The sequence below is a fragment of the Thunnus albacares genome, chromosome 14 (assembly GCF_914725855.1).
Source record: "Thunnus albacares chromosome 14, fThuAlb1.1, whole genome shotgun sequence".
Classification (NCBI taxonomy): domain Eukaryota; kingdom Metazoa; phylum Chordata; class Actinopteri; order Scombriformes; family Scombridae; genus Thunnus; species Thunnus albacares.
In genome coordinates, this window is record NC_058119.1 from 29,850,876 (window position 1) to 29,865,534 (window position 14,659).

The 14,659-nt window shown below is 36.4% G+C and overlaps 2 protein-coding genes across 2 annotated transcripts in view; one reads left to right on the plus strand and one right to left on the minus strand.

Moving 5' to 3' along the window:
* LOC122997396 (ovarian cancer G-protein coupled receptor 1-like) overlaps positions 1–5,212 on the plus strand; it is a 37,673-nt gene extending 32,461 nt beyond the window's left edge. The window contains exon 3 of the mRNA XM_044373492.1: positions 5,071–5,212. Within this exon, the coding sequence (XP_044229427.1) occupies positions 5,071–5,212 (142 nt within the window). The remainder of the gene's footprint in view (positions 1–5,070) is intronic.
* A 2,373-nt stretch (positions 5,213–7,585) lies between these two features.
* On the minus strand, positions 7,586–11,436 carry LOC122997398 (ovarian cancer G-protein coupled receptor 1-like). The gene is made up of 4 exons (XM_044373495.1): positions 11,420–11,436; positions 11,045–11,291; positions 8,225–8,412; positions 7,586–8,090 (listed from the first exon to the last, which is right to left on the minus strand). The coding sequence occupies exons 1-4, from the start codon at positions 11,434–11,436 to the stop codon at positions 7,586–7,588; spliced, it is 957 nt and encodes a 318-aa protein (XP_044229430.1).
* Positions 11,437–14,659: the final 3,223 nt, after the last annotated feature.

A 14,659-nucleotide genomic window follows, 5' to 3' on the forward strand; every position in this document is an offset into this window, starting at 1 on the left:
AAAAATGACATTAGAACTGCAAACAGTCATGATAATGAGTATGCAAACTGTGACAAGCAGACAGCTTTAGACTGTAGGTGTACAGAATACTGTGGTTAAACCAACTGTGTTTTATTTCATTTGCATTTTTTTCACCTAAGTGTAATTTTGATGTGGTTGTGGTTTCATCTTCTCTTTGAGAGTTTGAATTTTGTCATTAAAGTAACTCAGAAAATTTTGAACATTTCAAATGAAAATATTATAAAACTCAGCTTTACATACATAGTTGTTTGTTGTTTATTTTTTTGTGTTTGGTACATTTTATCCTTTTTAGAGAGGAGACAGTAGAGTCAGACAGGAAACGAGGAGAGAGAGAGAGATGGGGATGACATGCAACTAAGTTAAGACTCATACCACAATTTTGTGGTATGAGTCTTAACCAGTACGCTACAGGGATGACCAGTATGTTAGTGTTGTTAAACATGGTGAATGTACCAACCTGCAGTTGTTTCCTCTAATTTATTTTCATGCTAACTCCAAAACATAGTCAGAGTGCACAATCTATGAACAAAATATAAAATATGCAGATGATTCATAAAATGGTTTGGTCAGACATGCAAACCTCCTTGTCCAAAATCAGAGAGCACAGAGTTATTCAACTGGTGGGATGTCAAGTGCAGAAGACAAACCATCCTAGACCAATGTCTCTGTACCTTAAATTACTGAAATAACTGTATGAAATTCTGTAGTAATGACCTCAAATCATCATGGAAAATTATTTATATATAGTACATCACAAGGTCTTGTATTATATGAAAAATTATCCTTTGATGAAATATAGATCTGCAACGATTAGTCAATTATATTTGCTCAAAAAAAAGATGATAAATTAAAGTAGCTGTAATTTATCTAATCATACGTGATTGAATAAAAAACAAGCATTGAGTCATTTCAACTCCATTCAGAGCACACATCTGTCATTTTCCTCTCCCCAGCCCAAAATACCTGTTTGATTAGTCCACAGATACTTCTGGGACTGAAATCCTGTATTTTAAGGTTTCCTCTGACTTTTTAGGCATAACTGTGACTGAATTTCATCAACTCTGCACACTTCATGTGCATTGCAATGACAAAAATCACTGCTGAAACCAAGCTTTTGCAGAAAATGGTGGTTTGTTCAGTTTGGCTTGGGAAAGACTTGTATAAGTAATAAAGCAGACACATGACTGTATGAAGGGAGAAAATAAATAAATAAATAGATAACTGAACCATAAATCCATTGTATAATTTCATGTAATACTGAACCTAAATCAAAGCATTTTGCATTCTTCTACCTGCCATTCCAACTGGCAACCTTTATCTAGACATACTTCTACTCTTAAGTTCCCACAAAATTACAGTCAGTTATGCTTCCATTATTAAATATCAGGGCTGATCTACTTTCCCTTCTCTTGTAGATCAAAATGTTTCAGCTCATTGTTTAGCTGTCACTCTCTTGGTTCACTCTCAGCGCTCTCAAAGTGTCATTCTCAACTGCAGCAGGCAGCTGTTTACAGTGAAAAAGATCTAGAAATCCACTGTACACTACCTGCTCAGCACCAAATGGCAAACAGACACAGTTAGTTGTAGACTAGCTGGTGAACATAGTGGAGCATTTAGCAGCCAAAGATCCAGATATTTCCCTCAGGAGTTGGTAGAGAGCAAAAACAGAGCTAAAAGAGAGTGAATATTGGACTTACATTCACCAGGTGAATGAGACTAACCTTTCTCCTAATGTTCATGCCTTTTTCAATGCTCCTGCATGCTTGATAGCAAGAATGCCAATTAAACAATATTCACAAAGTACAACTTCTCTCTTCTTTAGAAGACTAAGTAAAGGAACCTCCTGTGTGTCATTCTCACCACATTACTGCAGATTGCAGAGGACAAAGCATTAAACTCTGGTGTAAGGAACTCATTCAGCTTGGGATCTGCAGCTTTCAAAGGTAAATTTTGTGTATTTTGTGTGTACTTTTTTGTTTTATCAACATCCAGTGTTGAGGCAATAATGGCGTCACTCTATGTTTAATGTAGCACATAAAATTGTAAATGTAGTGATACAAAACAAGGAAAACAGAGATGCAAACAGTCATGTAAATAAACATGCAAACAGTGACAGTTTACTGCAGTCCAACCAGTAAGTTTCTCCCTCTCTTCCCTTCTATACAAATTTGAAATGTGAGAAATACAAGTATCTGTCTGTGTCATAAACAAACAATATGAAAAACATGTGATGACAACACAGGAAATATACAGTATTTAATAAAACAAAAACAGGGAAGTAAAACTAATATAAACAGAGACGAATGAGAATAAAGGTTGTGGCACTGTCTAGAAATTCTTCCAAGAATTACTGAAAGTGATGAAAGCTGGTTTATAATATTTTCATTTGAAATGTTCAATTTTTTTTTAAAATACTTTCATGACAGAGTTCAGAGTCTTAAAGAGAAGATAAAACTATAACTAGATGGAAAATCATTGAGGGATAGAGTTATACAACCCAAGATAGGTTAAAGTCAATTAATGATTCCATCCCAGAAGAAATAAGTGTTTCCCAGTTCTGTTGTTTTGGACAAATGTTGCAGTTTCGTCGTATGAGTCTTAACCAGTACGCTACAGGGATGACCAGTATGTTAGTGTTGTTAAACATGGTGAATGTACCAACCTGCAGTTGTTTCCTCTAATTTATTTTCATGCTAACTCTAAAACATAGTCAGAGTGCACAATCTGTAAACAAAATATAAAATATGCAGATGATTCATAAAATGATTTGGTCAGACATGCAAACCTCCTTGTCCAAAATCAGAGAGCACAGAGTTATTCAACTGGTGGGATGTCAAGTGCAGAAGACAAACCATCCTAGACCAATGTCTCTGTACCTTAAATTACTGAAATAACTGTATGAAATTCTGTAGTAATGACCTCACATCATCATGGAAAATTATTTATGTACATCACCAGGACTTGTATTATTTGAAAAATGTTTTTTAAAGATGAAATATAGAGCTGTAATGATTAGTCGACTATGTTTATTGGTATTTTGATAATCAAATTATTCTTTCAAACATTCAACAAGCAGAAAGATCAAATATTCTCTGGTTTCAGCTCCTTAAACATTATGATTTGCTCCTTTTCTTTGTCATATGCAACAGGAAATTAAAAATCTTCAGGCTTTTTTGGATTGTTGGTCAGAAAAAACATAGCAAACTTAAGACATCTCCGCAGGCTCAAAGAAATTGTGAGTGTAATTTTTTCAGTGTATAAAACACTACATTTTATAAACTAAATGATTAATCAAGAAAATAATCGGCAGCTTAAACGGTTATGAAAATAATTATTAGTTGCAGCCCTGAAGAAATATTATTAGGAGATAATGTAACAAAGACACCTTTTTTATGGCTATAATATACACTGTATTTGTGTGAACTTGCACCTCAAGACTTTAGTGATGTCACTTAACAATGTTATGTAGATATTAAAAAACTTCCATAACCTGATCTCTCATACAACAGGTTTCACTCTGAAGAAGAAGATTTCTACATCAACACCTCAAAGATAGAAAGCAATAATTACAGCAATGTCACATCCCACTACTATCATTATAACTACACCTAGTATGATTGTAACTATATCGACTATGATTATAATTACACCGACTATGATTTTTGCAACTCCTATTTTGACAAAGAAATTCTATTCATCTTGAATGTGGTTACATGGGTAATCATTGGTATCGGCCTTCCTTTGACTCTAGTGGCCATCTACTCTCTTTATTCCCAGGTGAGTACTTTATGACTAAGATTTATTAATTTTAGGTCATGTGTCTGTCATACAGTCTGTCTGTAAAGACTCTTCATCCTGCTTGGGGGCTGCTAAGTCTTGTAATGACCTATAAATTTAAGCTAATTGGACGTTAAACACATGCAGTTGAAGTTAACAGCATCATTAACTTGTAGAGAACAAATTGCCGTTAGGTTTATCAGAACAATTTGTACAGCGTTATTTGAGCTCATTATTTAAGGTTTTGATTAAAACAATCAATAAATATATGAAATTTTGTACAAACATTCATGGTCTCCAGAGGATGAAGCCCACTGACCTGGTTGATCCGATGACTTCAAAAGTCCAATACTTTGGTTTACAACCAAATACCAGCTAAACTAATGGTAATGTGATCGGCCTCAGCTGTATTTTGTGTTTAGTGCTAATAAACTGATGTAACATGACCCTGAACACCCCACAATCAATTTTTCACTCTACTCCCATCTGGTCACAGATACAAGACAAAAAAGCAGTTTTAAATTCAATTTTCCACTAATCACAAGATTACAATATATATTAGTCTTTTTGTCTGCATGAAATCGTGGTGTGTATGTGTGTTTATGCATCTATCTATTGTATGTTTTAGAAGCATAATGCACCGTAAAAACAAATTTCCCCATGAAGACAATCAATATCTATCACTCTATCTTTAGCACTTCATCTTTAACACGCTAAACTAAGATGGTCATTGTCAATTTGAGCATATTAGCATTTAGCTCAATGGACCCCTGTGCAGCCTCACAGAGCAGTTAGCATAGCTGTAGACTCTTGTTGGTGAGTCTTGTAATGTGTCATAAAATATGACACATTGGCCCGTACATCTTGTACAGAGATCCTAAATGAAAACACCAGAAAATTGAAAAAAAATGTTTCCAGCTGCTTTGTTTATTTCTACCATTGTTCTCTTACAGGTGCAAAATAACAATGTTGCTCCAATCTACATCATCAACCTCATCTCTGACATCATTCAGCTCTGCTGCACGATGGTCTTAGTGGCAGAACCTGAGGATTTGAAGATCTATCGAATCTTCTTTTATATTTACTACTTTAGTGTGCTGGCCAGTGTTGGCTTCATGCTCTTTGTCGCCCTGGAAAGGTAGCTATCTGTCTATCCTGTATGTTTTTAGCTACTACCATGTGTATGACCATTATATTACCATATATATCTGAATCTCCTCAAAGTCAGGAATATTCTGTATCTGATGATAGACTGTGTATCTTGTGTTACAGGTATTTGGTCATCGCATGGCCACTGTGGTACCACGTCAGAAGCACCATCAAGATCTCTCTTGTGGTCTGTGTCGTGGTCTGGACTCTTACTCTTCCTCTATTACTTCAATACTTAATCATCTCTTATCATCCGGTAGAATAAACATTATCTTTGCTTCATTCACTTGTTGTTCTCCTATGTATGGAGCTTTAGATAAGTTCAGTCAGGAAGACTATCTTTGCACGCATAGGCCATAGTTTTATATCTCATATCATTCTGCATTCACATCTCACACATTTTTACTCATTATTCCTTGGTTGTCTTTGCCAGGGCTGTCAATCGAGATATCAGTTGCTTACATCAGCGAGTCACATCTGTCCAATAGCAGTAGCAGCACACCTTCATCATAGTCTATCATCTGCTGCTGTCTTTCATGTAAGTTAGCATTATTCAGGGCATTCTTTTCATTCTTTCAGCTCATTTATCTCATATATTAAATATATAACAGTATAACTTATTATTAATACTGCTACTCCCTGTTTAATTTTTTCATTACATATTTTACTAGAAATCCATTGCCATCTGGTCCGGGAAAGATTGAGATATATTGCGTTGGTTTGCATGTTTTTCTCAGTTCTCTTTCCTATTATCCTATTCTACTCTTGCCTTAACCTCCCCCTTATAAATATGATGACATCACGATGGGGTCTAATCACCAAAGACTTTTCACATTTTCATCTCATTATGCATGTTCAATAAAATTATTGTCACTTAAAGAAACTGAGTCTCTCTTGATTGAACTATAATTTAACATCTTTTTTGTACACTATACTACATACAACTTATCAAGTAGTAACCTTAAGCTCTTAGCAATCATACGTTATCCTCTGAAAATGCATGTTTTTCTTTATAAAGTGTCACCCTGCAGAAAGTCAAAGTACTTAAAGACATTCTGGGAAATATGTTTTTATTGGATCTCTGTTGTCAGCTGATTACTGCAACAAGTTTAACAAGTTTAAGAAGGGGGAAATGTACAGTAGGCCTCTCTACTGTAACTTGTATTGAAAAATATTATATAATTTCTGCCCCAAATTATTATCTAAAAAAGCATCATGGTCATTAACACAAATGAACATGATATGGTTATTTGAAAAAAAAAAAAAAAGCCTCCATGGTATTACACAGTAGAGTTGAACTATATGATGATATATACCACAGACAACCAGAGATTTTGTTGATTTGTCAGGTTTAATTCACAGAGTTAGTCTAAAGCATTTACAACAAGTATTTCTCATTTTTGTGTAGAAAATATTTTTATTGAATTTCCAGGAAATTTACAATTTCTAGTACTGTGATATAATATTTTATCTATATTGCCAAGCCATAGCATGCCCACCACAAAACCCATATAACCCAATATAACTTACATTAAATTAAAAAGTAAATCATATGTGGTTTAATTTTTTGTTGAACAAAAATACCCGCCACCTCCCCCCACCCACCACACACACACACACACACACACACACAAATGATTAACATACATTATTTATAAGTAGGAAAAAAATAAGTAACACAGAATACCCCCCCAAATAATAATATAGATTAATAATAAACTACAATGTGTATGAGAGGCCAAAGAAGAAGAAAGTCTATAGACATGATATGATGCTCTCCTTGTAGAAATACGACAGAGTGTCAGCTATAATAACAGGGTGATCATGGTGTTGAACAGCTCAGTTTATCAACAAGAAATATCTGGTTTGCTTCTTTCATTAAAGGGGACATAACATGCACATTTTCAGGTCAACATTTTTTATTTTGGGGCTCTATTGGGGCTATTGGAATATTTTTGCATGACGTATAGTTCAAATAAATTCCTATTTATCTTATACTGGCCCTTTATGAAGCCCCTCAGTTCAGCCTCTGTCTGAAACAGGCTGTTTTAGCTCCTGTCTCTTTAAGGGCCCCTCCTGATGAGCCCACTCTGTTCTGATTGGCCAGCTCATGGAAGCTGCCCCTTGGCAGACTTAAATTATAACTATAAATGACAGAAAAGAGAGAAAAACATACATTCAGGAACGTAACCTGCTTACTGTGGACATGGTCTAAGTTTTATTGTTTTTGTTTGACAGTTAAATTGGTTGTAAATACTTTCTTGATTTAAATCTTTGTTTGTATTGAGGTTAATTTGTAGTACAGACTTAAATGGTTATTCCTGCCCACCTGTGTGTCTGTGTAGTCTAGCCTTTGTCTATAAACCCTCCCTTTGTGTCACTAGTCAGGTCAATTATGTTCAGTCTTAAGTTGCTGTTTGTTTAGTTCACCTAAATTTAAGTTAAAGCGCCCTCATTTTAGAAATTATGTTTATTATATTACATGATTATTTGCTCATTCGAAATGAAATTGTAAATAATTTACTATTTTTGTTTTTCACACCTGTTTTCCTCACCGCTAGGTCCCTGACACTACTGTTAGGTGTCTTATTGGAAATAGTATCGATAGAGGACAGTGACTCTTGTCTCTTTCCTTTTTTCATGTTGATGATCTGTTGTTATCATTGTTGTCCATTATGCAACAACACAAAGAGGCCAAAAGCTTGTCCATGGTCTCCTTAATGAAAACATACAGAATCAAGTCTGCAAGAGGACTGAACTCAAGAAGCATTTCAGTCAGTTTGCGGAAGTCATGATTACTTTGGGCTTTGTATGACAGTAACACGATTATTCTGGGTAGAAACAGCAGCGTGTAGATGAGCACCACCAGGACCAACATTCCCACAATTCGTCTTTTTTCATCAGAGGAGACCGAGATGGCTGCAGACAGGGCTTTAAGGGTCCCACCCAAGAAGAATATGAGAAGTGGGAAAGGAATGAGGAGGAGGACAGCAAAAATAATGTCTGAGATATCAAAGTCATAGGGGAAAAAGACAGAAAGGACATAAGCAAGAGGAAGGGTCCAGACCACGACACAGACTGCAAGAGAGATCTTGATGGTGCTTCTGACGTGGTACCACAGTGGCCATGCGATGACCAAATACCTGAAACACAAGATACACAGTCTATCATCAGATACAGAATATTCCTGACTTTGAGGAGATTCAGATTTATATGGTAATATAATGGTCATACACATGGAAGTAGCTAAAAACGTACAAGATAGACAGATAGCTACCTTTCCAGGGCGATACAGACCATGAAGCCAACACTGGCGAGCACACTATAGTAGTAAATATAAATGAAGGGGGTACGTATATCAAAGTTCACATGTTCTGCCATAAAGACGATCATGCAGCAGAGCTGGATGATGTCAGAGATGAGGAGGTTGATGAGGAAGATTGGAGCAACATTGGTATTTTGAACCTGCAAGAAAACAATGGTAGAAATAAACAAAGCAGCTGGAAACTCTTTTTTTTTTTAATTTTCTGGTGTTTTCATTTAGGATCTCTGCATGAAATGTGCAAAAATACAAGTGAATGGAATTCTGCGTAATGACAAATATGTCATTTTGCTCTGCACAGCAATTGCAGTCAGAAACATTCATGCATTGGCCAATGTGTCATCACATTGGCCAATCAATGTTACAAGACTCAACAACAACAAGAGTCTACAGTTATGCTAACTGCTCTGTGAGGCTGTACTTAGGCACAGTGGTCCATTGAGCTAAATGCTAATTTGCTCACAATGACAATGACCATCTTAGTTTAGTGTGTTAGCATGCTAAAGATAGAGCGATAGATATTGATTGTCCTCATGGGGAAATTTGTTTCCACTGTGCATTATGCATCTAAAACATACAGTAGATAGATGCATGCACACACACACACACGATGATGTCATGCAGACAAAAAGACTAATATATATCGTGATCTTGTGATTAGTGGGCAATGGAATTTAAAACCGCTTTTTCTAAGTGTCTTTTATCTGCGACCAGATGGGAGTAGAGTGAAAAATTTATTGCAGGTGTGTCCAGGGTCATGTTAAATCTGTTCAGTAAACACAAAATACAGCTGAGGCAGTTTGCCGTGTGATTAGTTTAGCTGGTATTTGGTTGTAAACCAAACTATTGCACTTTGTGACCTGATGATGGCACTAAAGCAAAATTCAGGGGATCAACCAAATCAATGGGCTTCATCCTCTGAAGATCATGGGTACATCTCAAGTCTCTTATTTGCTCTTTCCTCACTCCTCGCTCCTCTCCTAAACAAGAAGTTGTTCCTGGTGCGCCATTTTGACAGGTGTCCCAGGTCTCTTATTTCTGTTCCAAGGAGCAAGGATCGAGGAGCGAGGAGTGAGGAAACACGGGAGCAGCCTTCAGGGGAGTCTTTTTCGAGCCGACACGCCCCCTTATTGAATATCAGTTATTGTAAGCTCATGTTTTATGTGTTTTCTGATTCATCATCTAGTTAAAAAATCTGTTAACTGTAGGTCTTATCGACAAAGCCATAAACAACTTTCTTCATTTATTAGAAAGATTTTTCTTTTCATAATCTGTTATTTCCCCCATTAAACTGTTTCTTGCAGACAGAGAGACTCTTTCTGACTTTAATTTATTTATTTAATAACAGTTAAGCACATTTATATTTTACATCATTTATCGTCATTTCCATTCAGTCACATGAGGCTGAAAATTCCTGAGCGTCGGGTTTGATATGAGTTAGATAATGTCCATTTTCCCTGAAACATTTAGCCAAATACAGATTTTCCAGTGTTCAAAAGACACATGATCATATTCTGGGTTATTAATTAATGAATTCACAATCAGAATATCATAAATAGGCTACAGTTGCAAATAATCAATAAATAGTATGAACGCATTCTGCAAGTAGACATGGTTCCTGTGCCTCTAAGCAGGACACAGTACACAGTGTAAATACAGAAAATACAGGTTTTTATTCATGTTTGTTTTTATTTAGGTGTAACAGGTAACAGGCTGCAGAGAGGAAACAGCTGCTGGCAGTGATAACTGTGCACCTTTATTAGTATTATCACAGTGCAAATGTGTGCAGACACAAACTCCATCAGAAGTTTCTACAGCTGTTATAGCCGACTGACAGCTGATCCAGCTGTGATCAGCTGCCGCTGTCATCGGAAATGGACGTCGCTTCACATGATGCTTCAGAGGGGAGGACGTCTCATGTCTCTAAAAACACATTTCTTGGTTTTCCTCTCTCCTCGCTTGGTGTCTCTCTTTGCATCCATGGTGGAATGCACCCCATGAATAACTACAAAATTTCATATATTTCTTGATTGTTTTAATCAAAACCCAATTAAATGAGCCACAATAATGCTGTACAAATTGTCCTGACAAATCTTTTCTGACAATTTCTTCTCTACAAGTTAATGATGCTGTTAACTTCACCTTAAGAGAAGCTGGAATGAAGCTACACATGTTAACTGCATGTGTTTAAGGTCCAATTAGTTTAAATTTATAGGTCATTACAAGACTTCCTTCCAGCCCCCAAGCAAGATGAAGATTCTTTACAGACATACTGTATGACAGACACATGACCTTAAATTAATAAATCTTACACTTGGGACACACAGCCTGCATGAACCTCAGCAGTGTGCGTGCGTTGCTGAACTGTTGCGTCACACAGACAGTGTTGCTGCTGCGGTTCTTCTGCTGCCAGCTCTATCTTTCTACATAGAGTTTGGCTTTGATAATGGCTATCAATAATAGCATGTTTCATATAATTTAATTATACATTTCAGTTATATTTAGTTTAGTTGGAAAAAGATTCAGAAGCGTGTGCTCAATTGTTAAAAATAAAAAGTGGCTTTCTTTCTGACAGGCATGGTCGGGTCTGGTTGGGGATACTTCTGTGTCAGCCACATACACTCCTCACACAGGACGTGTTCTTTTATTCATTATATTAATCATTTAACCAGTTAAACCCCGCTCCAAAAAAACAGGCGAGACCTCGAATCTCTAGATGATGTGCTGCGTGTCTCGCAGGCTGTGTGTCCCAGGCGTTAGTCATAAAGTACTCACCTGGTAATATAGAGAGTAGATGGCCAGTAGACTCAATGGAAGGCCGAAACTAATGATTACGCATTTCATTGCATCTAAGAAGAATTCTTCTAAGCCAAAACCACTGTAGTCGCTGTAGTAGAAGCTGCTGCTGTCACCATTGTCGGTGTAGTTATAATCATAGTCGGATGTGACATTGCTGTAATTATTGCTTTCCATCTTTGAGGTGTTGATGTAGAAATCTTCTTCTTCTTCTTCAGAGTGACACCTGTTGTATGAGAGATCAGGTTATGGTTAAGTTTTTCAATATCTACCTAACATTGTTAAGTGACATCCCTAAAGTCATGAGGTGCAAGTTCACACAAATACAGTGTAAACTGTGAAAAAATGGCTCACAATTTCTTTGAGCCCATGGGGATGTCTTCAGTTTGCTATTTTTTTCCAACCAACAATCTAAATCCTAAAGATTTTTAATGTACTGTTGCATATGACAAAGAAAAGGAGCAAATCATAATGTTTAAGAAGCTGAAACCAGACAATATTTGGTCTTTTTGCTTAAGGAATGGTTGAATAATTGATTATCAAAATACCAATACATATAATCGACTAATCGTTGCAGCTCTATATTTCATCAAAGGACAATTTTTCAGATAATACAAGCCCTTGTTATGTATATAAATATTTTTCCATGATGATGTGAGGTCATTACTCCAGAATTTCATACAGTTGTTTCATTAATTTAAGGTACAGAGACATTGGTCTAGGATGGTTTGTCTTCTGCACTTGACATCCCACCAGTTGAATAACTCTGTGCTCTCTGATTTTGGACAAGGAGGTTTGCATGTCTGACCAAACATTTTATGAATCATCTACATATTTTATATTTTGTTTACAGATTGTGCACTCTGACTATGTTTTGGAGTTAGCATGAAAATAAGTTGGAAGAAACAACTGCAGGCTGGTACATTCACCATGTTTAACAACACTAACATACTGGTCATCCCTGTAGCGTACTGGTTAAGACTCATACCACAAAATTGCAACATTTGTCCCCAGTTTGATTCCAGCAGATCTTAGATGCATGTCATCCCCATCTCTCTCTCTCTCCTCATTTCCTCTCTGACTCTACTGTCTCCTCTCAATAAAGGCTAAAATGTACCAAATCACCAAAAATAAATAACTAACAAATAAAACAAAAAAACTGAGAAACACGTATTCCTTCTGGGATGAAATCATTAATTGACTTCAATCTATCTTGGGTTGTATAACTCAATCACTCTGTTAGACTTTTCATCAATTACATATTGTTACAGCCAACATGTTCTAACTCCCAACTTGTCACATATCGAAGCTTGGTCAGGACCCCGTGGTGTCACTTTTTAACGCACGGAGTACCCCTTTAGCGTCATTTTCAATGTATTACGGCAGTCACTAATTTGTCACCTTATTTAGACGTCATCATAGCATCTATTCCAGACATTGTGGGAGCTCAACAAAAGTCTATCAGACTACCCAGTGTGTTAAAAAGTGACGCCACGGGGTCCTGACCAAGCGATGATATGTGACGAGTTGGGAGTGAGAACAAGCTGTCACAGCAGAGGAAACTCTTTCATATCTCAGCTGTCATCAAAACTGCAAATATCACTATAAATACCTATAGGTGGATCAATGTTGGATCAATACAAGAAATACAGATATATAATAATGAACATTTATTTCTTTATTCTTCTTTGTTTAGCTCATTTTATTTAATTCAAAATAATGTAAAGTTTTGAATGTTATCATCTTTTTAGATATTTTCTCACCCTTTGTTTTGTCTTCGTTTTTATACATCAAAATTACACTTAGATGAAAAAATGCAAATGAAATAAAACACAGTTGGTTTAACCACAGTATTGTGTACACCTACAGCCCAAAGCTGTCCACTTGTCACAGTTTGCATACTCATTATCATGACTGTTTGCAGTTCTAATGTCATTTTTACAATCTCTACATACACAAGTGAAAAATAATGTCACAAAATTTACCTCAAAAGCTGCAAGACCACACCTGGATGAGTTCCCTATACAGAGGTTGATGTTTGGTCCTCTGCATCCAAACAGCCTACAGTAAATATGGTGAGTGATAACATGCAGTAGGTTCCTGATACTATGGAAGAGAGGAAAAAGTAGACAGAAATGAATATGCAAATTACATTAGTACAACACGCAGGAATGTGGTTCCATTTACTTGTTTTGATACATATCACCACCTGTTACATGAGGCGGAGCAGGTGAACCCAAGTGCAAACTCAGACGAGGAGACAAGGATCAGGTAAATAATGTATTTATTGACAGGTGGGGGTGAAGAAGGGGTTCAGGCCAGGGAAAGCTGAAACGGGGCTTTTGGCTTGGTCTAGTAGGGCAGCTGGTAAACTGCCACAAAAATCAATTTTTGCGTACATGCTTACTTTAGTCTCTGGTGGAGGGAATTTTGCAATTTTGCCTCAGGAAACCTGCCTGTGGTTAAATAGATACAATGCTCCAGTATCTACAATTAGCTGGACATGAGGCCTAGGAAATGCTGGCTGTAGAGGATTGTAACTTATCCTGTAAAACACTGAGAAAAACATTAAAAATTAACTGATCTCAGAATATGTAAAACCCTCAAAGATGTCACATACAAGGTTGTGGTTTCATCTTCTCTTTGAGACTTTGAAATTAGAATATTATAAAACTCAGCTTTCATCACTTTCAGGAGTTCCTGGAACAATGTTTTTAAACAGTGCCACTACATTTATGCCCATTCGTGTCTGTTCCTATTCATCCTTCTTTCCCTCAGTTTTTTTTTTTTCCAAAATACTGTATATTTTCCGTGTTGTTATGACAAGTTTTTCATACTATTTTGCATGTTACACAGTCAGATACTTGTATTTCTCACATGAAAAACTTGTTTTGAGGGGAAGAGAGGGAGAAACTTACTGGTTGGACTGCAGTAAACTGTCATCATTTGCATGTTAATTTACATGATTGTTCGCATCTCTGTTTTCCTTGTTTTGTATCACTACATTAACTGTTTTTATGTGATGTATTTATATTTATATGTATGGATTTATATGTATTTATTTTTTTTTATTTTTTTCTCCCTTCTCTTTCACTCTAATTGAAATAGAGCAATGTGAGCAAAGTATAATTTGCCAATGGATGAATGCAAGTCTAGAAAACTCCTTTGAGCAACTATTTGCCAAATTTAAGAAATGTTTATTCTTTTATGTTTTCTTTTTTCTTTTTGTACACCAACACAAATGTGTGACAGTGTGTTAGGGGCAAGGAGGTGGATGATGGCTAAAACAAAATCAAAATGTAAATTAGGCTTAATACTTCAATCAACATGGTCATCAACTATAATGGACTGGGAGGACTGGTCCCATAGGCCCTTGGGTGCCTGGGGTGGGTGGGGTGCGGACCCCTTGTTGGCATGATGTGGCCTGAACGCCCCATGGCCTAAAGCAGTTGTTATCATCAGCAGTATTCCAAAAGTTAAAAACAACTTGATATCTTAATTCTGTATATGATGAGTGAGATTTGCATAGCCAGTTATAACTGCAATGGTTTGGCTGATACCAAGAAAAAAAGGAAGGTTTTTGCATGGCTAAAA

Excerpts from the sequence above, each read along its gene's own strand:
- LOC122997398 (XM_044373495.1), bottom strand. Across the intron at positions 8,413-11,044 it reads TCTACTCTCTATATTACCAG|GTTCAAAATACCAATGTTGC; the intron begins GTGAGTACTTTA and ends GTTTTCTTGCAG. Across the intron at positions 8,091-8,224 it reads GTCTGTATCGCCCTGGAAAG|GTATTTGGTCATCGCATGGC; the intron begins GTAGCTATCTGT and ends CTTGTGTTTCAG.